At 41.0% G+C, this 24,011-nt stretch overlaps 1 protein-coding gene across 1 annotated transcript in view; it reads right to left on the minus strand.

The window, feature by feature from the left end:
* Nucleotides 1-24,011, minus strand: part of SLC66A2 (solute carrier family 66 member 2) — a 71,794-nt gene that overhangs the window by 39,020 nt on the left and 8,763 nt on the right. Inside the window, exons 3-4 of the mRNA XM_050891678.1 lie at nt 22,015-22,148; nt 17,758-17,811 (exon numbers count right to left, since the gene is read on the minus strand). Coding sequence (XP_050747635.1) covers nt 17,758-17,811; nt 22,015-22,148 — 188 coding nt within the window. The remainder of the gene's footprint in view (nt 1-17,757; nt 17,812-22,014; nt 22,149-24,011) is intronic.

Raw genomic sequence — 24,011 nt, forward strand, 5'->3', positions numbered from 1 at the left:
CTTAACGTAAGCAAGGAGTCATTCCAAGTTTTTGGTGGTTTGTATAAATGGACAAAAAATGGGGGCGAGAGGAAGCAGAGAATTTCAAGACCAGCAACCGTTTCTTCTCAAAGGCTATACAAACTGGAGATAAGGAGGCGGGAAAAAAATGTACCTAGCAACAACTGCACAGTTTGTGACATTTACAAAACAACCTACTAAAAAGTCACTTTAAGTAAGGTAGGGATGGCAAAATTTTTATTATTACGAACATAGACTTCAAGCTTTAAAGATTAACTAAGCAGACATGCACACACAAAAAATGCAGCAAGCCTGCAAAGGCTACTGAAGCGTGTATAAAACCCAAAGCAGTCTATGTACTTTGGAAACAGCAGTATTGGTCCTGATTTTGATGGGGAAAAAATCCTGAAACTCATATACCTTAAGCGAAGAAACAGTGATGTTCTGAATATTTAAAATGTTGCATCTCCCAAATTCTCATCAGGCTTCTGAGTTGCAATGAGTAATAATAAAAAGACAGCTTTAAGCAGCTATTAAAAATAAAAAATGTTTCCCTGAAATACTCAGGATCTGTCTTCCTTTCACTAGTTTCTACGTCTCCATGGAATTGTCCAGAATGAACAAGACCCATTTTTTAAAATGTACAATGCAAGTAAAAATAAATCTGCCAGAACTGAATTCTGGGTTTTGGATTTTTTCCCCTACCCATGGGAGGGAACATAGGATCCTGATGCAGTAGATGTAATGCATACTGATCACAGAGCAGAGCAAAGAGAAAGTAGGGCACATAATAAACGTATATGAAAGAAGACGTTCATAACTTCAGGAATAGTGGTAGAATAGTTCCCTCCACAAGGAGGGAAACATGCTGATTACTAGCAATTGGAGCGTCTGGGCAGAGACTGCGTACACCCTGACCCTCACCATAAATTCATGATTCACGGAAAAATTACAGCTTTTCTGCTGTTGATTCAAGAGGATATGGGACGCACCTTCTCATGAGCAGCTAAGTTACATCCTTTCTTCCCCAACCTCACTCAGTATCACGTCATCTCCTCATGAAGACAGACATATAATTCTTCTAGTAACACGATAAAATAAAATTTTGAAGTTAAAAACATTTACTCTGAAAAATAAAACAAAGTAAAATTTTAAAATGTGATTATGCACACTTCTAACGAGGCCTACGTTTGCCAATCTATTAATATCATTTAAATTACTGAGCGTCTACTGCATAGCTTTAACAAGTCAAATACTAAATCTAAAGAATTACTGGCTGATGCACTGGAACCAGAGCTTAGAAAGCTTTGTCTGCTTCAGCAAGAACAATTTTTTTACTTTTTCAGTTTAGCTTAATAAAAATATCTCATTTATTCAAACAATAAGAAACTGATTGGGAACTGAGTAACACCTGCTTTGTTCTGTGTCTTTGAATAGTAACTGAGTGTGTAAAAGGATGAGACGACCAGAAAAGAGAGTAAATGAATTTTACTAAAAATCTATCTAAAAATAATGCCTGTTTTATGTTTTTTTAAAAAAGCATGTTTCCACAAAATAGACCTTCAGTACAAACACTGCAGTTTATTTACATTTTTTAAATTTAAATAAGTTATTCCACATTTCTATTTGAAATCAATTTTCAACCAAAATGGCTTGACATAAGTTACAAGTAAAAGTAATCTAATATATGATCATTTAGTGTATTTTTAACGTGATAAAAAAATGTAATTGAAATGAATCACATATTATGCTGTATCATTACTAAAATGTATAGGTATTACATTTCCTTCATCAGCAACAAAACCTACTTCAGCATAATGACTATATTGCTACACAGATCACCATGTGAAGGAAGCTTTCTTTAGTAAATGAAAGATACAAAATAATTTATTTTATTCCCATATTTCTTGCTTGATAATTTAAATCATGATTTGCAAAGGCAGCTCCAAACCCAACCACCCTCACAAAGAAAAAGGAAAAAATCTTTTACAACATAAGACTTCCTCATCACAGCTTCAATGAACTAGAGTCTTTGGAAGTCAAAGGGAGATGGCTTGGGCCTTAAAGCAGGAACAACTGTTTGTGGGACAAGATTCTGAAGTGAATTCACGAACTGATATGGCTTGCAAAAAAATCCTTCCACCTTAATCCTGTCTCTCCCTTGACACAATGTCCTGTACAACCCTCCAGCAGTCCAGGCTGCGATCTGGAATGTGGCTGTAAGCCAGCGCTGCTGAACACTCTGCACTGTCACACCACTAAATGTCTAAATAATTTGTCCCAATATCTAACGTAATCACCTCTTCTGAAGTAATCTATTTAGGGTGCATGCAATAGTAAAAAGTATCAAGCCGGGGGGAGGGGAGGGAGAAGATGATGTACTGCCTATCTTTGAAAGTTGACTATCGTGTCTCATTGAAGATCAGATAGAGTATGAGCACAGGAAAAAAACACTTAAAACACAGAATTCAGACGAAACAAATTTCTTATATTGTCAAAAGTACAACAGAGCAGGAGTGTTTAGTTATTAACTTCTATACATAGGCCAAGTCTGTGCTACTGCAGGTTTCCCATCAAACAGCCTCCGCACTAAATGCCAAGGTCTGCGCTGTTTTCCATAACAATGCCCATCTCCTCAACACACAGGAACAAAACTAATGAATAATTCATAAACAAATTTCTTCTCTTCAGCATTTGTAAGTCGTTCGTTGGCAGTTAACAGGTGCCCAAAATCAGAAGTGATGATTTGGCATTCACACTGGAGGGGTGTTTGGTTTGTTTTTTGTTCTTCAGCATGCCTTGGGCTTGCAGGTTCATAAAAAATGACTCAAAAAAAATATAAAGGCAACTGTGAACTTACTGCCACAAAAGAAAACTAGTAAGTAAAACTTAGTAAGGCAGAGTGAAGTATTCCATGATGCAGTGCTGATCTCAACACCACAGAGGGCAGTATTCATCTCACCAGACTTGAGAGATCTCGAGTCCAATCCACTAGCCTGAGCTAGGGATTCAGGCCCTTTGCAATCAACGGAGAGAGACTGGCCTGCCTTCAGCTTCTGTGGACGACTTGGGGAGTTGAGGGTAGAACCAGAGAGGAGGCCTTTTTCTTTGATGGGAAACACTGAGATTTCAGATGTTTCTCCATTCCAAGTCAGGAAGAAATCACACTCTTTCAGATATGCACCTTCAAAGACAGCGAACCTGAGTACAGAGCAGCCTAACAGCCTAATGGCTAGCGTGCTTGCTTCAGGCTCCCACTGGGGCCGCTCTCTCCTGCCTGCAGCCTGGCTTCCCCAGGGACCATCAGAGCCACTTTGCTCAGACTGATACACTCTGAGTTATCTGTGCAAGCAGGGACCTCCACCTCAGTCTCTCAGATCCCATGTGAGTGCCATGATACTGGCTTTCAGACTGTGTAACTGGACTGTTTCAACTCGTCTTTACAAGGCTAAAAGCACTCAGGGGCAGAGGCAGACACAAACTAAATGGGGAGTGAGGGCAAAACAGAGCCGATTGCATGCGTCCTTTTTGTGACGGCAACAGGGGATCAAGAATATACAGGAAAGCAGGAGCACCTAAGCCCCCTTGCCCTGATTCATCCTTGCTTAGCACTCCCATGGGATACAGATACAAAGCACCTAGGTTCCACTGCTTAGTTTTCCTGCTTCAGAGCTGGGACATAAAATGGAATTTCCTGTGTCATCTCCCAAAAGTGAACAGCCCAGGGAGACTGGCTAACTGGAGTGTAGCAAAGCTCTTTCTTCTTTCTCACTTGAAATGTCCAGCTGGGGCTTGAAAACCCTTTTCCGATAAACATATCTTTGGTGCATCACCGCTTGCAAAGTGGGAGTGTGGAGTGGGGGGAAGATGGGAATCTTTCAGGAAAATAAAGCTATCCCTAATTGTTTTCAGTCAAGGATGGTCAGTGTAGTGCATTACAGGTTAAAAGCATGACATTTGTATCTAAATAGAAAAGGTTTTATTTTGTTTTCCCTTGATACAGCAATAAAAATGGCAAAGCAATGATGCTTCAGTGATAAGTGCCTTTCAATATGCAGCATAAGGAAATGTCTTGTTAACATGTCATTATTTATAAATAAGAGCCTCAGAAACATAGACTTATTAAATATATTCCCTATTTCTAGCTTAGTAGAAACTAGTAACTTCATATTCCCAGTGCACTTTAAATAAGAGAAGGCTAATAAAACATATAGGACATAAAATGTAGTGAAAAAATAAATCAGGCTGAGTGCAACAATCAGGTTGTACCTTGAGCATCACCTCCACGTATCATTCATAGAGCATATTATGTCAGCTCAGACATCCTACTGTCACAGCAGCCCCTTGTAACACCACTTTAATTGGGACCAAGTGAGAGCTGCCACCCAGCTCAGCACTTCAAAGTGTTAGACTTCAGGTGACCTCATTGTCCATTCCCCCCACTCCGTATACTGCAGTGGGTATGGTTATCTCAGTAGGCTCATTTCCAACAGACTAAGACAAACTGTAAACAGAAGCAAAAGTCCTGAGCAAATGATGCCTGCAGGGCTTCAACATATGAAATGAGCAGGTTCCCAGAGTGACAGCATGTCTGTCTTTCATATGGAGTCCACGTACAAGAGTCAGAAGCAGAAACTGAGTGCAAGCTATGCCCCCATCTCCTGTACAGGACATAACTCTTGATATATGTTGACTCTGATGATGTGTTCATGTGTTGAACTGTTGATTCTACACCACTTACATAAACACAAAGATAACATTCTTTAAAAATACATGAAATCTACAAAATGTGTCAGGATCTATAACAAGATCCTAAAAATGTACTGCAGCGAGAATTTTTTTCCCTAGCAAGCTGTCTAGACAATCCATTACATCTGAGCAGGAAGCGCTGGGCAACAGCGCTTCTTTAAGCACACACCATGTCATCCAGTGTTACAAACCACTTAGGAGGGAAAAAAAAAAAAAAAAGTGAGCTATCAATGCATCTGTACTAACAACTAAAACCACCTCAGCTTGAAAGTTTATTTTGAAGTCTGTGGGGAGCTGAGTTACCCTTTAAATGTTTCATTACTTATACCTTTTCCACTGAACTGGCAACTTGGCCATCATCTAGAAAATCATCATTTCTCTTCTCACCTGTTTTGCTTACAGAAACTGAAAGACATCAGACAAGCAGCAAAGCAGCATATCACAATGAAAGCTAGGCAACTAATTCTCACCATGGCTTTAAACTTACATATTGCCTTCTTGCATTAATAATGCTTTAATGTGCTTTCACTGGTAAGGTCTGCCCCCTACAGTTCCTGAGCCCTACTAGCAAAGTTGAGCGAGCGAAGCAGTACCCACAGAACAGGAAGATATGAGTTCAGGAGCACCTAAATTGATGGATTTATGCAAGTCATGGGACACAGGTGGGAAGCATCTGAGGGTGTTGAGGGTGCAGGCTGATGTCTTTGCAAGGCTGCTCTATCATCTCTGAAAGGTCATGGTGATTGGGAGAGGTTCTCTATGACTGAGGGCACAGGAAGAAAAAAAAAAAAAAAAAAAATCACACCTATCTTCAAGGAGGAGGATCCAGGGAACTACAGGCCAGTCAGCCTAACCTCATCTCTGGGATGGTGATGGAAGAAGTCCTTGTGGAAGTCATTTCAAAGCACATGAAGGACAAGAAGGTGACTAGGAACAGCCACTGTGGATTTACCGAGGGCAAACTGCACCTGACCAACCTGACTGCCTTCTATTATGAGATGACTGGCTTTACGGACAAGAGGAGAGCAGTGGATATTGTTTACAGTGCTGTTAGCAAGGCTGTTGACAGTCTCCTACAGTATCTTTATTAGCAAAATATCAACTGGTAAGTGGACAATAAAAAGTAGAAAATTGGCTAGATCATCAGGCTCAAAGAATTTTTCCTCTCAAAGGAAAAATACACAATTTATGACCAGTTACAAGGCAGCCCACAGTGATCAATACTAGGGCCAACACTTTAACATCTTTTATTAACAACCTGGATGATAGCAAGTTCATGAATGACACCAAATTAACGTGAGTGTGTGTTAAACTGAGGGACAGCACTGCTATTCAAAGGGATCTTAGTCTGGAGATATGGGCTGACAGGAATACCATGAAGTTCAGGGTTATGGCACAGCTGGGAAGGAATAACCACACACCACAGCACAGGTGCAGGGGGCTGACTCACTAGAGAGCAGCTTTGTAGACTAGCGGAGAGTAGCCTGGCAGACAATTTGAGCACAAGTCAGCGGTGTGTTCTCATGGCAAAGGCAGCCTATCACTTACTGGGCTGTACAGTTGAGCAAGTATGCAGCCAGCAGATGGAGGGAAGTGTTCATTCCTCTCTATTCAATACCCACAAGACTTTACCTGGAATAATGTGTTCAGTTTTGGCCTCCCAAGTACAAGAAAGACATTTACCTACTAGAATGAGCCCAGCAGTAGGCCACCAAGATGATTAAGGGGCTGAGGTACATGGTGTACATGAAGAGGCTAAGAGAATCAAGTTTGTTCAGCTTTAAGAAGAGAAGGCTTCTTGCTGCCTACAGCTATCTAAGGGGAGACTGTAGAGAAGATGGAGGCACGCTCTTCTTGAAGGCACATGGTGACAGGACAGGAGGTAACAGACCTGAGTTACAACAAGGGAAATTCCAATTAGATGGAAGAAAAACTTTACCATCACGAAGATGGTCAGACACTGGCACAGGTGCCAAAGAGGTTGTGGAATCTCCATCTTTGGAGATACTCACAACTCACCTGGACAAGACCCTGAGCAACCTCATCTAATTGGACCTGCTTCAGGCAGGGAACTGGCCCAAATAACCTCAGAGGTCCCTTCCAAGCCAAATTATTCTGTGACGTTGTTTAAAGAACAAATCTCACCATTCGGATCTAGATGTGACCAAGTATACAATGGCATGTGACACGCTCAAGAAGTAGGCAACTGCAAAAGCTTCTCACATCTACCAAACTGAAGCAGCAGCTTTGCTGCATACATGTTCCCTGATCTGCAGGATGGGCAGGCAAATTGGTTGTATTTCAACATTTAGATGTTTCATCGCTGATTAAAGCACTTAATTATTCTGGCTCCCACCACGAAGGAAAAGATTTTTGCAAAATCTCTGTTTATTCACTATTTCTACAGTTACCACCACAGCCCTGAAAGCAAGATCAAACTCCTCTCCCAGGTTCCAGTTGAGTGGCTCAGCAGGCAAGAGTTGGAAACCCAAGAGCACCCTCATGTGGCTACATGTTGCTATGAGCGCTCCTTCCTCCAATTACATGCAGCGCAAGCAAAATTCACATTTTATTCACAGGTTTATTTCCCCACCACACCACCAACTAGAAGCAGTACTTGTGCTAGAAGTAGTATTTCTGCCACCACACAGTTATTCCAACAGCCCCTGTTTAAGTCATCTTCTTTCCACAAGACTACAGCTGGGTGACAGGCCTCACAGGGACTGCCGAAGGGCTGGGCAGGGGCACCAGCAGTCAGAGACAGCGAGAACCCCAAGCAGCACACTCCAGAAACACAGCGCTGAGCCTTGCCTCCTGTGATACCTCCTGGCATCAGCCTGGCGTGAGCAGTAGAGAGCCACCTTCATATCTCTCTCTTTTCTCCCAGTGTTAAAGGACAGTTTTCCCTCAATTTAAGATAAAACTAGATTTCCTGGTAGCAGATAAGGATTTTTCTTTTCCCTGCCCACTTTTTTTTTTTTTTTTAATAAAGAGAGGCTGAGAGAACAACAGCTGCACTCCTCCTTCCCAGCTCCCCCAACCACTGCAGTGTGCACTTCATGCTGCATGGCAAAGGAAAGGCCTCCCCACTGTACAAGTCTTGCTCACTCCACCTAACCTGCATCCATGCCCTGCCTGTCCATCCCCTTTCTCCTTGTAGCAGATGGGCTTTCAGAATAGGCATGGGCCCTTCACATGCTACATTCAACCTGGCAGATCATTCTAAACTATAAACACAAGCACAAGCACATGGCCTGCTTCTATTTTCATGTTGAAGCCATTCAAAAGCAGTAGCAAGGCTGGTGCAAAAGGAGGGGCCAGAAGGCCTGTAACTCAGGTCTGAACATACTGCTCTACCACCAAATAACATCTTGCTGAAACCACTGACTCAGTAGAGATTTTACAAGTCTCTGGCTGGCTGTTTTCCCTACTGCCTGTAAGCTGAAAACTTAAAGGGAGCTAAATAATAATTTTAAAATGTGGTAGCCCCAAAAACGTAACATTGTCCTCCAGGTTCCCTGCCCTGATCACTAGTAAATACATGTAACACCTTCTCCTCAACTCCCTGTTTTAGGGATAGAGATGATGTATATTGTCCGATTACCACCAATGACAGCAGCCAAATGAATTAACATGTGTGATGCAAAACATTACAAAGCTAATACAGCTGACAAAATTAAGAACATAGTGTATTTCTGATTATTGTAAAAGTATTCTTCATTAGCTAATATATATATCCTATGCTGAAATGGAGAAGTGAGTAAAAGGAACAAAAGGACTCTATTTTCAAATTGCATGTGGTGGTCTCACAGTAAACCATCAGCAGAATATTTTATTTACAATCCCACAGTAGTTTGGATTGGAAGAGCCCTCTGCAGGACATCTAGTCCAGTCTCCTGTTCAAAGCTAACCTGTTAAAATTTAAAAACAGAGGACATTTCACTCTACCAAGTGGTACTTTGGACCTTTCAGATCAAGAATGGGTAGATTTTTAAACTATGATGATGAACCAGTTTGACTACAAGTTACTGTGTGCGCTACAATAATATATTAAGCAAAATGTTATTGCCCACATTACGCATGAGATAAGAATAATCCCTTCCGCCCTTAAGGCTTTGGAGGTTTCTGTTTAAGAACCAAAAGAAGTTGCAGGTGGCAGCTCCAGTTTCTCAAGCCTTTTGAAAAAACACTTTTTACAATGACCCTTCCAATACAGCCCTCAAAGTCCAGGGATGCTACTTACACTTACCACTGAATGTAAAATATTTCATTCAGTGTATCAAATGGCCTGGTGGAAAACATGTGGCTAATATGAAACAACCACTATACACCAACTCCTACATACAAACTCAAAGGACAGAAACATTACCAGCCAGATAAGGTTTTCATTGTCAAAGACGCCATCTCTGATCTCTGAGTGGAAGCCTCAAGGAAGAAATTTTTTCTGTCAAGTTGCCAAATGACAAGCCTAGAAACTAAATTCATCGATGGTTATCAAAAATTATAGACACTGTAGAACTGTTGGCTTCATTGCATGCTAAAAGTATTTCCTGAATTGCAACTCACCCATCCACATTCCATGGTGGGTGTTTATCCCATTCTCCGTCCCACAGGGGACAATGACCTGACAGGTGGCAACTATTCTTCTCACTTAACTGGTCTAACTGATAAACAAGTTAAATATGGAGAAAAGTAGCTTCCAAACTGAATGGAGCTTGAAGCCCACTGCTTCTGCTTCAGACCTGCATAAGAGCTTGCACAGCTGAAAACATTTTTTCCCCCCAAGCAGTCTGTTAAAGGACGTTACCTCTCTGCCTACCAATCTTAGTCTCATCTTAAAAAAAGGTAAAATATTTAAGTTCCAATCCAAAGCCTGAAATCAGCAGGAACCTGTTCAACCATCATTGTGCTAACCAAAACTCTGGAAACAGGATTAAGTGCTACCAACCAAGCAAGACTACTTACTCTCCTCCCTGAACTACATGAAGAAAACAGCAGGTCAGCAGTCAAAAGAGCTGTTTACCTGGCAGATACATGTCATTCCACTTTCAGATGACAGTCAGATCCGGTAAGAATTCAGCATGAACTGTGCTGACTAAGAATGACTGCAACTTGAAAAGAAGGACCCATGAGCTAGCATGAAGTAACAGGCTCTCCATAGATCACACATACTAATAAACCAGAAAGCAGGATTAAGACATGAGTCCTTGGCATTTCTTGGTCTCTGGAAACAACCAGCCCTTTTTTTGGATATAAACCACATTCCATCACCTTACCTTTCTCCAAGAGGAAACTCAAGACAAACCATTTGAGGCAAGAATGCCCAGATGTCCAAAAACTGACTACTCAGTGTAATATTGGTATTTAATCAGTCTAGACAAATGGCCTTTATGCAGATGTTCATTGTGGGAAAATAACGGAAGATTGGCGAGGAGGACTGTAAACACGCTCAAGTGACTGGCAGCTGGGGTGTCGAAAAACACATATATCATAGTAATCATTGTTTAGTCTTGTGTGTTTGACAAGTAGAACATCTGTGTTTAGATAACATAGGCCTGTGATAGACTTAGAGGCATCCTGTCGAACATGCTTGAGATTCCTACCCTACAGTGGTAAATTACACCCACGTGAATCCTTGATAAACAGGTGGAAATAGCAGGTTCAGTGATGCTCTAGCACAGACCGAGCTCCACAGTGCCGGTGTCCCTGCTTGTGTGCCTCTGCCCGGGTGCTGCTTCAGGGACCCCCGGTCGGTGAGGTAACGAAAATAAATGTACTCTTTGGATTTCATCCATGGTTTTGTGGTTGCTCCTGCATCCTGCCTGTGCCGGCTCACACATTCATCAAGTGATCACAAAAAGTGTAAGCAGCATGCTCAGGAGGCAGAAGAGGGGATGTTTGGAGTGATGGAGTTTGTCCTCCCAAGTAACTGTTACCCATGATGAAGCCCTGCTTTCCTGGAGATAGCTGAACATTTGCCTGCCGATAGGAAGTAGTGAATGAATTCCTTGTTTTGCCTGTAGGCACAGCTTTTGCTTTACTTATTAAACTGTCTTTATCTCAACCCATGAGTTTTCTCACTTTTACCCTTCTGATTCTCCCCTCCACCCCAATGTGGGGGAGCAAGTGAGCACCTGTGTGGGGCTTAGCTGCCTACCAGGGTAAGCCCACAACACAGGGACAGGTGTGTTATTCCCTGTGGCTTTACTACAACTAGCAATGTTATGTCTGTAGTTCATGAATGGAGCAGTAAGACCTGGAAGCTATTGCCTCATACTTTATGTATCACTCATGCAGGTAATGTCAGTCTCTTTCTCTTCTATTGCCGAGTTCATCCATGTCTCCCATGAAAAGAAAGAGCTGGTGATCACCTTTACTCTCATGCATCTCACCACTTGTCTCTCATGTATAAACCTGCTACATGCCATGCATTCCCAGAGCAACCTGCCCACCTGGATCCCTCACCACAGCATCTGTAAGTCTGTGGACAGATTTATCGCAAGTGTCCCTCTCCCTCCTTGCTCAGCCACACAGCCAGGTGGCCCAGTTGCCTCCGGCATAGGGAAATCAGGGAATAAAAGAAAAGCCAATATTGCACTGTGGCCAGGAATGTGCTTTCACATAGAGCTCTATGTTCCACCCCATAACAAGCACACAGGCATGCAGCAAACATACTGGCCTCATCCCACCACCTCACTGTGGGGGGGTGCGTGTGCGTGTTTCTGGGTCTCTCATGTTAAGGAAACTGCAAACTACCAGAGGCGGGGATCATAGTTGCACAGAGGCCTCAACAATCATAAACTATTATTTGAGTTCCTCCCTTCCCATCCATCTTTTCTAAAAGGAAAATGTCTCTCTGGAATACAGAATTTAAGGAGATAAACTTACTCTTTCCTTTTATAACTTCTGAATAATACTAGATAAGCCTGCAAAAAGGTATGCTCTCCTACTGAATAACTTCCAACACTTTTCAACAGGACAGAAAAGGCCACAGTACAACTTTTCATTCGAGGCCCATTAGCCTGAGGAGCTGAAGAAAGATTTACACTAAATGGAACTTTGAAGTTTGAAAGAGAGTATCTACTGAGGAACATAACACTGGCCCCATGTGGCGGGTTGACCCTGGCTGGATGCCAGGTGCCCACCAAAGCTGCTCTATCACTCCCCCTCCTCCACTGGACAGGGGAGAGAAAATATAACGAAAGGCTTATGGGTCAAGATAAGAACAGAGAGATCACTCAGCAGTTACCATCATGGGCAAAACAAACTTGACCTGGGGGAAAAAATTAATTTAATTCATTACTAGTCAAATCAGAGGACAATAAATGAGAAATAAAACCAAATCTTAAAAAACACCTTCCCCCCACCCCTCCCTTCTTCCCAGGCTCAACTTTACTCCTGATTTTCTCCACCTCCTCCCCCCCAGCAGCACAGGGCGACGGGGAATGGGGGTTTGGGTCAGTTCATCACACATTGTCTCTGCCACTCCTTCCTCCTCAGGGGGCAGACTCCTCACACTCTTCCCCTGCTCCAGCATGGGGTCCCTCCCATGGGAGACAGTCCTCCACGAACTTCTCCAACATGAGTCCTTCCCACGGGCTGCAGTTCTTCACGAACTGCTCCAGCGTAGCTTCCTTCCACAGGGTGCAGTCCTTCAGGAACAGACTGCTCCAGTGTGGGCCCCGCGCACGGTCACAAGTCCTGCCAGCAAACCTGCTTCAGCATGGGCTCCTCTCTCCACAGGTCCTTCCAGGAGCCTGCTCCAACATGGGCTTTCCACGGGGTCACGGCTTCCTCTGGGTGCATCCACCTGCTCCAGCGTGGGGTCCTCCACGGGCTGCAGGTGGATATCTGCTCCACAGTTAACCTCCATGGGCTGCAGGGGGACAGCCTGCCTCACCATGGTCTTTACCACAGGCTGCAGGGGAATCTCTGCTCCTGTGCCTGGAGCACCTCCTCCCCCTCCTTCTTCACTGACCTTGGTGTCTGCCTAGTTGTTCCTCTCACATATTCTCACTCCTCCCTCTGGCTGCAACTGCTACTGCTGTAACTTCTTTTCCCTTTCTTAAATATGTTACCTCAGAAGCGCTACCACTGTCACTGATGGGCTCGGCCTTGGCCAGCGGCGGTTCTGTCTTGGAGCTGGCTGGCATTGGCTCTATCGGACACAGGGGAAGCTTCTAGCAGCTTCTTACAGAAGCAACCCCTGTAGCCCCCCCACTACCAAACCTTGCCACGCAAACCCAATACACCCCAGAAAACAGACTGACCCAAATCCATTTTTCTCAAGTTTTCTGAAAGAAAAATATTTTAGTATTGGTTTTGCAATGGTTCAGAAAACTTAAATTCCCCATGAAAATAGAAGAACAACCTTTTTAATGAAACTATTCCCTCTCTCTGTCTGCATCTGTAGTTAAAAAAAAAAAAGTTATCCATTCAGTATGCAAAAGATTTGTTAGTTCCTTTAAAAAAAAATAATAATGTTCTATTTGGACTGAATTATTCTGAAATGCCTGAATAGTAACTCCAGCACAGACCCATACCTGGACAGACAAAATATTTTCCAGACTTCTGTTTGTTTCACCTGCAACATCAACTAAGAAGAAACCAAAATCATGTATTAAAAAAAACCCCGAAGATTCTACAGTTTTCAACTTAAGTATTCATTTATAACAAACTGAAAATTGCCACTTCATCCTTAGAATCTCCATTTCTTATTTTCTTTTGTCTCCTGAAAAGGTCTAAATATTGATGCAGAGAAATACAAGGGGAAATAACTGTTCCCACCATACATAGAACTACAACCAAAGTGCCAATGCAGCTGGGTGCCATTTCCTCAGGCAAAGTAGACCTGAATTTCTCAACAACTAGAACTCCATTAATAAACAAAAAACAACAACAAAAAAATCCTTTCAACATGCTAATTTCACACAGAGATACCATTATAACCCCCTCTCCTGGACACCCTCCCCAAAAGATCAACAAAAGCACTCTGCAATTAGTCTAACAAGGATACATATAATCCTGCGGAGAAGGGATCTAAACCCCTTCACATCCACGTGCAGTTATGCACAGACAGAGGTGGTGGCAGCTGCATCCCAGCAACAACTGTGCTTTTGTCAGTTATTTAACTGCACAGCAGCTGTACAGGGAACTCAACTACTAGAAAGCATGCTATAAAAGTCACATACTTTCAATGAAACCAAAGTGCTGCCCACAACCAGCCAAGAAAAACTGTGTCTCTGATCTGTTCTCAGCTCTGCTTAGGATGCCGAGGCCTGGACAAGACAAGCACCTTGTGCATGTTATTTACAGAGCACCCTCAGAAAATCACAGCGCACGCCTGCACGTTTGCAAGCCGGACACCCCTGCTGAACCCAAACAGACCAAACACTCTGAACAGAGGGAGCCAGAGAGCGGATTAAATAAAGTTTACATCCTTCATGGAACATGTAATGTATTAGCGCTGTTCTAGACTATGCCAACACTTAATTTATCACAAGCCAACTGATGCCCTAAGTTAAGTAAACAGCATAGACAGAAGAAGAGGTGAAAGTGTGAGTTATTCACCAGGCTGTCACACTGCCAGTGGAAACCCTGTAGCAGATAACTGCACTGCTTAATTCACATTACTACTTTCTCTTTATTATTATGCAGATACTAACTCTGTGAAGTTAACTACAGACATTTTCTACTTTTTTTTTTTTTTAGGGGAAAAAGTGGTTTTAAATATTTTTGCAACAGGTATTTGGTGAATCTAAGTTGATGTCATTTTATTACTACTGGTTTAAAACTTAATGTTATTTGGACAACTTTTTGTTTGGGCTGAAAGCAAGGTTCAGGGTTCAGTAATATGGCAAGTTTTAAAACCAACTTCAGAGAAGGAAGAAAGGAAAACCCTTGTGATCTACCAGAAGAGTCCTTCAAAATGTTTAAACATCTACTTGGGAAAAACTGAACAAGTCACATTCACTTTGAGACTTGCCTGCCACACCAATGAGACCACTCTAAACAACTTCAAAAGATATAGCCTCTTTGGAGCAATGCCTTGTTCAGTGTTTTGTTACTTCTGCCCCAACAATCTCCAACACTCACAGGGGTCAGAATATACATATATATATAGGAAATTTGTATTTTAGTGTAACAGATTAAGAGATTTATCCACATTTATTCTACAACATCTCATCAAGAAAAAACAAACAAACAAACATCACTCAACGGCAGCTTTGCTCAGCCTCAGCGGCAGCCATCAAATGCTAGCAGGCACTAGGAAGAACTTAGATACTTGCATTAGAAAACAAAGGGAATAAAGCATTATTCCTTCAGAACTAAAGCTACTTAATCCTTTTTAATCCTTCCTTTGCCTAGAAAAAGAGAGGAATAATTTTATTTCTGTATGAAATCAGGAAACCCTACAGTCTGGGGCCCACCATACTGTAAATGATATTTATTCTACTTAGGTCAGTGAAACTGCAGCAACCTTCATCCACACCCTCAACTCCCCTCAGCACTGACTGCCAGAAAGTCAGTTTTCAGAGTCATGTGCCAGATAAAGGCTTTTTCAGATAACGTGTGGAAAAACAGTGGCATTAAGTGGTTTGTTGGGTTACTGACAAGAAAACATACCTAAAAGCAATCTCAGGGAGCACAGCAGGAGCTTAGTTCCTATTCAAAGAGAGGCATCAAACAAATGCCTCAGTATTTATCTAACAAGTTCACCTGAAATTCATTGGTAGACCAGTACATTTTCAGATTAACGGTTCAACAGTTCTACAACAAAATAACATTCATGGATAGTCAATCTTCAATTACAAATGCAATATACAGAGCGTTTACTATGTAACCGGAAAAAAAAAGTAATATAATTGTTTCTGAAGCCTAAAATAATATTGAAGAACATTTTTAACACCACTGAAATAAACAGGGGAAATGAAAAAGCCAGTTTGTTCTTCTTGAACAAGAGTTTAATCAAAACTCATTAAAAGACATTGTGAGAATGCACTGCCACATGAAAGTATGGCAAATATTCCCCTTACCTAACCTCTAAGTGAGCTTCCCCAGAGCTGTAGCAAAACACAGCACTGCAGGACATAGCTCAGTTAAGCCCTCTGTAAACTGAGGTATGACTTACGCTGTGACGTAAAGCACCATGCATCCCACTCTTTAAACCACCAGAATATACTTCTGTATGTACATTATACACAAACACCTCAAAACATTTCTAATTTGTTCACACCAGTAAGAATTATCACATTCAACAGACTTGCCCACTCCAGTCTTTAAACTTCTGAGCAGTAGTGTAAGACTGTCCTGTTCCTTAGTGATAATTCGATTCATCCCATTTTGCTAAGCAATTCCAAAATGAACTTAAAATAACATTTATTAACCAAATGTTTCAGACTTAAATCAGTTGGATTAAGAGGTATGGTGCTTTTTTCTACAAACCTCAAACTTTTTAAGCTATCAAACTACCAAGCAAATGACTTTTTAACCAAAAAAAGACAAGAAAAAAAAACTGAAATGAGTAAAAGGTCACATTAAGTTACTTACTTCTGTTTAATTTTAACCACTTGAAGCATTTTTAAATAATCCAGTCAATCATAACTAGGAGCACAGACAGCTGTTTCTAGCTCTGACACTGTAAATAAAGCATTGCTGAATACCAGTAAAAGACAACAGGAATATAGGCACAAGGAAGACAGGACTGCTTAAAGTTTACATTCTATTGGTTAGTATTGCAAGCCAGTGAGAATGACTACAAAACAGAATTAAAGACAAACAGAAAAACAAAATAGTTTGATACCAAGTCCAGAAAAAAAAGTTCTGAAAACATGAAAGGAAAAGGTGCTTTGCAAAATACTGGTATCAGACCAAAAAAGGTAAATTTCCCAAAGCGTGCATTTTGCCCCTAAATCTGAAAGGGGAGATCCAGAAGATAAATCATTAAGAGAGAGTCTATTTTACCTTAGCAGGAATGGTCTTATGGCTTCAAGAAAGCAGTGAGGTTAATACTACTCTTTGGTAGTGTTTCTCAGAGCTAACTCCAGTTTAATCAACTGTGTGTGCTGACAAATACAGAAGTAGATAGTCTCCTTTTGCACCAGTAATATTCTTCTTTACCCTGTACTTTTTCAGTTGACCCTTTACTAACTCGAGAATTGCAACAGAGCATAACCAGTATCAATGTAAGATTCTGAATCAGTTCAAGTAAAATCAGTCTAAATGCTGGCTTTGGGGAACTTCTGTGCCTCTAGTCGGTATCACTTCCTTAATGCAATACCCCAACTAATTTAAAACAAAATTACCATGACTTGACTGTCTTTCCAAACTACTAAGAGTTGAAAATACTGCAAAGCTGGTTTGCACCTACTATTTCCTCTTCCTTAGGCAAATTAAAGAACATAGATTTCAACACTGACACTGAAGATTGGAAGCTCTCACCTTAAGTGTTACTAATTCCCAAACAACAATTTTGAGGTTGCTCTAATGAAAGAAAGGAACAAGCCAGAAAATTTCACAAGGATGCAGGCATTTTGCTTGAACATCAAGTGTTGTGGGAAATTTCTTATCTAGCATTCTGAACAATGCTGAAAGATACTCCTGTATTCTTCATAGTTTCCTCCAGAGTCAGAGCTGGAAGGGGAGGAATACGAGTCTGAAGAGATGGATCCCTGTATCATGCAATATTTTGCTCGTCTAGCTTGGGGAAGGAAAAAGGAAGATATCATTGAGACACACAATGCGGTGAATACAACTGTCTTCAAAAAAACTGGTTTCTGAAATAGAGCTGAAAGCATCTTTTCCTCTGTGAAAGTTAAAACTGGGGAGGGGAAAATAAAAAAAAAAACAAACCAACAACACGCACCAGGTTTGAGAAAAGGTAATGCAAACATTCTCTATAGAAATGATCATGCAATCATTTCTAAAAATGGTTACAAAAAGTAGCAAAGCATGAAATATGCAGTTGAGAGGACAACTTCATGCAGAATGGGTTTGTACAGTACATACCCAGATAGGATCTCTTGGGAGGTGCTTTGATTTCTTCATCCTTACTATCTGCAGCTACATAAAAAACAGTTGAGGGGAGGAAAAAAAAAAAGGAAGGAAAGACAAACAGACTTGTATGATTAAATGCAACAGTGGGTCTTTTAGTTACACTTTAGTCAGTTAGTACATTTTGCTTATAAAAAAGTAATAGCCAAAACAAAACATGCCAGAAATTTTAGTCTCCATGCTTTCTATAAGGCTCCCAACCCCATGATGTTAAGATAGGGTCGAGCAGTAGGAAGACCCAGAACAGTTTCAATGCACAACCCAATAGCAATGCACCTGGGGAGAGAAAATGAAGCCTTCTTAACTCTTACTTTATATACTTTTCATGATCAGAGAAAACAAGTTGTTACCTCAGCAACACTGAGTGTGTAGATATGTATGTATAATCAGCTAAGACAATACAGTTGCCTTGCCTCCTGTGGAAAATGCTGTTCTAAAGGTTTCAAAAAGCCTGAGCTTAAGCCAATTGTATCAAGGAGGACAGAGTAGACCCCATCTGCAACCATTCTGCATGCTAAATTTTTTCACTCTAGCCTTCCTCTACCAGGTGAAAACCATGTATTATGCAAGAGTGCTTTCCAGTGCCAAAAACAGCTCTTCAAGGGATCAGACTGCTATAATAAGATATAAGTTATAAAGCCGGCTAAGACAACCAGCAGTTGGAAGGAAGACAAAACTGGATGAATGACCAGAGGAAACCATCTTCATGTAAAAACACAAGAGCCCAGGTTCTACTTAAGGAGCCTGGGCTGTACTATAATAAGAGACATCTAAGAGCCCGTTTTTAACAAATGCTGTCCACCGGTTTTCAGTATAGTTTATGCATTCAGGGTGCTCAAAATCTGTCACAATATCTTAGGCATAACTGAAATTGAATCTTTGTGGGAGAGAGGTGGAAGGCTTATTTGGGGAAAGAAAAAGAGGGTTCTTCGTAGAGTGTCTGTCTCTCCAAGAATATGAAGAGAATGTTCTGGCCTGCCAACATTTTCAAGAGTGACCAGATGTTTAGCTGTGTGTATCTGCAAGCACCTTGCTTCAGCCTCCTCTTGATTCTCGAGTCAAGACATGGCACATGCACATTTTGGTTTTCAATGTTTAGCTCTCTAGCATGGTAGCACCATCATGCCCCAGAAATACTACGCTTTGAACAAAAACAACTATAACAAAAGAAACTACCACTGAACCTTTAGCCTTTCTGTACTGAGCCAACAACACAGCATACATATGGCTGCACAGACACCAATTTAAAAGTGGGCAATGAATAAGGAGGGTTATCGTTACCACAACAACGGTACCAGGAGATCTGAATTAAAGCAGTCAAGATGCAATTAAAGTGGTGTTAAATAAAGGATAAAAGATGAGGAGGTGTTGTTCATGCCTGCTGATTTTAAAATAAAGTCAGGGGGTTTTGTTGTTTTCTTGTTTTGCTTGTTTTAGGGGTTTCTTTTTCCAATTCAGAACAGTTAAAAACAGGCTATACAGTCCAAGTTCAAAAAATAATAAAACAGTTGGATATATAAAGAGAACTTACTCTGTCTTGAATCAGTACATGTAATTGAAGGGTAAAGTTTATGTATCCAGAACAAGAAGTCAGAAGGCAGCAGCAGCACAAGATGGGCTCCGCCACTTTCAACTTACTTTCACTTTGCAAGACTAAAAGGGAGAGGGGGAAATCCCATAATTGAGAAGTAACTGAGAGAAAAAATAAAAGATTATGAGAGTTTTCCTAATAAGTTCTCTATATAGAGCCTACAAGAAATAATCAAACATTACTGGAAAGAGTCCAGGGAGACTATTTTTCATGCTATGATAGTTACCCTATAAATGAAAGCACAAGCATTTTGACTGAACGGTTTTATGTTTATGTTCTGAATTGCTATTGATATGTATTTTAACCCAGTAACACCACAAAACAGGCTAGAGAATACAGAACAAGCTTGTCAGGATTGGGACAGACTGCTCCTTAATGCTTTAAGAAATTTTAAGTAGATCCCTTCTGAACTAGTTATTACTTAAGGGACCTTATCTGTGAGAATAATAAAAACAAAAGAAAAAAAGGCAACTCCCACATAATTCAAAACACACTGGTAAACATACATTAATGCAACTGGCAGGGAAATACCGCATTTAATAGTAATACAAGAAAACACCAAACTCCCTTCCACTGAAATATTCTATTCTATTCACTTCCTAAATATTTTGGATTATTTTGGAGAAACATTCAGAGAGAGGATAGAAATTAAAGAAGAAAAGTGTTTAAATTGAAGACCAGCCATGTGAGAAATAATAAATTATATTATCATACAGAAATTGTGCACCTTCCCTTCAGAATTCTGCAAGGTTAATCAAAAACAGTGACTTCAAACCCAGCTTCTCACTGCCCCAGTAAGCTATGAGGAAAGAAAGTAAGTACACAGATTTATCAGCTTGCCTAGATGACCATAAAACTTAAGAGGTAAGATTAGGTGTAGGATTAGAAACACGAATCTCACTCCTACTCATTGTGCTTGAAATACAAGCCTATCTTTCTGCCTCGCTTGAAAGGAGCTTTGTATGCATTTATGTGTTTATTCTGTGCCATTGCACTGTAGCTGGCCTTACTAAAAATCAGTCACAGGTAAGAAAAAGATTTTAACTGTTCTCAAAGTTTGTGGGAGGATGCAAGCCTTTCGATTAAAACAAATAATTAAGGTCCACAAGTAGGTAAAATCAGTCTCTCTAGCTAATTAAACACATGACAAGCTGAGTTTCAGGAAAAAGGATCAAATGACACAATGCAACCTTGAGGAGTTTCCATTACCTGGTAAGGGAAAGACTGATTATCCTTTAGGAGACTGTATGTCTTTCAGGGAGAGTTGTTTAAAGAGGGCTATATACTAAACTGAATAGCCTCCCTTTTTGTCCAAAGGTTACTGAAGGAGCCTGCAAGAGTGTGTGTGTGTAAATGTACACCAGGATAATTTCCCCTCAGAAAGGGCAAACAGAGAAACCTTTCTGCCACTTCAAAAAACGCTAGCACAGAGAGCAAAGGAGGGAGAAAGCATACGTGCCCCTCCCAAATGCTTCCTGGATTTTAACTGCTTCTAAATCTGGCTGAAAGTAGTTTTTAAGTCATTCATCCTGCCAGACTAACAACCCTTGTGAACACAGCAGCTTGTGTTTGGGAGCTGGAGTGCAGCTCCTCTTCCACATGAATTCACTTACCTGAATAGTTTCACACTACACTCCACAATGAGCAGGAATGGAAGTAGCTTCCTCAGCTATTAGATAAATTACCCTACTGCACAGCCAGTAGCTGCTGCCTTCTAATGATGGCTGTGGATATCTGGAACTGGATCAGACCCTCAATTATTAGGGAGTGAGGGAAGAGAACAGATGGAGAAAATAAATTATATATCCATATTGGCAAAACAACTGACAAAAAGCTGACAGCATTAATTCTGTTCTTGTTGGTAGTAAGCTGTAACATAAAATGTTGTAAGTCAAAGTCAACACAGAAACACAAAAACTACCTCTCTCACATTTCTTATCTGGGAAAAAAAGCAGGGACTTTCCACAAAGCTTGAACATTTCATTAAATAAAGAATAATACTCTGGCCCTGACTGAAATTATCAATGCCTAAAATTTAAAAAATAACCAAAACAAAAAATATGTGAAAATTCCCATAAAACCCAACTAATCCCACACTAATGCCCAATGAAATGGTATACAAAAAGACATAGTTTTGCAACTATGATATGACAGCACCTCCTATTTTGACAGCCAATAACTCAGTAAGTAGAAAATAAATTATGTACAAAAGCAATTGTTTGCAATTGCAAAATAAAATTTCAGCTAATAGTGTATGATCATACCTAAAAACTTGGTAGAAACTACAGATGAATAAAATAACTTCTTATTCTGGCCAAGATCTTAAAAAATAATCCAGGCTAGCAAAATGGTATAACAGCCAGCTCTATATTCAGGGCGTGGTGTGAAATATTAAGGAGAACTCTGATTTCTAGACTGAACCAAAACCCATCTGAAATAAAATTACAGCTTTACATATTTATCTGGAAAAAAGCAGTTTCAAAAAAGAAGTTCAGGAAGTGCTACACTGAATTATCAAGAAAGGAGACTGGATTGCAATTCAGACAGAACTTTTGTCCAAAATACAGCACACCATGCTTTCAAAAAGATTTATCCTGCAAAAGCCAGTTCCTCTCACTGACCTGCAAAACAGCGGCGTTTTATGTTTAGCTCGTTGGACACACGTACTTCAGTGCACAGTTTCAGCATCAGTAACATAGTAATGATCATGATAATGCTTTGCCACAAAAGAGGGGATTCAAAACGCCTTCCAAACCTAAAAAAAAAAAAAAAAGAGGAAAAGAAAATACATAAAACATCTCAAAGATGACAAATGTTGTACTCAGTTACTTTCATTCTTTGATCCTATCTAAGCCCCTGAAAAAGGAAATCCTAACAGTAACAGGTATGAAAGGCTGAGGAAGAGAAAGTCACCAGCCAAATCTAGATGCACGTACTCCTCCAAGGGGATCGTGACTCTGAGCTACTGTATCTGAGAACCTTATTACAACATCCCTGTGGACCGATCCTAGAAATTCTGAAACCAGAAGCTTAAGTCCGTTTCCAAAGCCAGCAGCAAACCTATTATTTTGAAAGGAGATGCAGATTCATTGAGCAGTCAAGGGAGTACAGAGAGACCAGGGAGTTATGCCACATTAATACCAGTTATGTGTCCTCTCCACATACACACTCCATAGATTTCACAAGGACTTCTGTGCAAAACTTACCTTTCTCAATTTTTCATTTTTAAGGTGAAGTCATAAGAACAATAGCACTTGCCCTATAAAGAAATAAATACCCACAGCTATTAGCTTGCTAGGTTTAATATAACATATTCTGGGGTGGGGGGGGATAAAAAGGTATTATGCTTTCTCTGCCTTGTGTACCTCTAGACATCTGAGTGGAAGGACTAGGTCTGCAGAACACACCAATTAATTCATCAATTTGTGTCTAATTTGGACCAAGGTTGGGGGAAGTAAGGAAGTCCAAAAGATGTGGGAACCAAACATACATAATTTGTCCTCTCTTGCCCTCCCCCCTTCCCCCAATTTAATTTCTGCTTGCTCACAGATGATGCTTGGTGGGGACTACTGAGCCCTTCCTGCACATAACACAGAGAGGTGAACTTGGATTGTGGCCAATCTTGACTGAAGAGCTTACTCTTATGTGATTGCACAAGGTTCTGCCACAGGAATATGAGACCCTTCAGTGAAGACCGGAGATGCTCCAAGCTCTTCTTCCTGCATTACTTGATGAAAGCTCAGCAATCCCCACCAGACACACTCAATAAGTGCATTACGGGTAAAGGGTAGAAGCTTTTCATATGCAGGCCTCAAAGTATATTAGATTTACAGTAGGAAGGCTGCACGCACAACATGGTGAGCTGCTTCTCTATGCTCAGTTCTGCCAGGTTTTATGCCTTGAAGACAGAGATGCTGAGGAAGGGATTTGGTGAAAACACATTGCTATGCTCCCTAACTCCTTCAGCCTGCACCGCAAGGCACACAGGCTTTCTAAATTTCCTCACAGCACAGTTACTAAGGCCATTCTCTGAGCACACCATGCTGCCTGAGACCTCAGCCTCACAGGCATGACAATCATTGCCCTCTTCTTGAGAGTTCCTGTTTTACAGCACCCTGGCAAAATATAATTTCTTATGCTTGGGCTACTTTCATGGCAGAGCTCTGTGTTAGTAAAAGCCAACAAGGTTCACCATCACGCTCTCTCACACAATACTGCATTTCCACTATAGCCATTTCACCACAGACGTATTTTTTGTTATGAGTCAACTAATAAGGAACAGGAGAGAGACTGGAAAGACCTTGACTAGCTTCCTGGGAAATCTTCCTATGCAGAACAGCCAAGCAGCCCAAACCAATGAAAATGGTCAAGTATTTCCTGCCTAATGGCATACAGCTAAGGAAAAGTACGACAACGCCTTGAGCCTCCTCACCACTGCCAAAGACACCACCAGTAGCTACGGGAAGAACACCAGTTCCGTGTACCTTAGTCCCCCCCTTCCTTCTACTGTCAATAGATTTGTGGTGGGCCACGTGAGAGCCATTATTCTAACAAATTTGGAGGATGCTATGAGGAAGGAAATAAAGAACACAACTGATGCATGTAATCACAGGCAGAG

Source organism: Gymnogyps californianus, chromosome 2 (genome assembly GCF_018139145.2).
Source record: "Gymnogyps californianus isolate 813 chromosome 2, ASM1813914v2, whole genome shotgun sequence".
Lineage (NCBI taxonomy): Eukaryota > Metazoa > Chordata > Aves > Accipitriformes > Cathartidae > Gymnogyps > Gymnogyps californianus.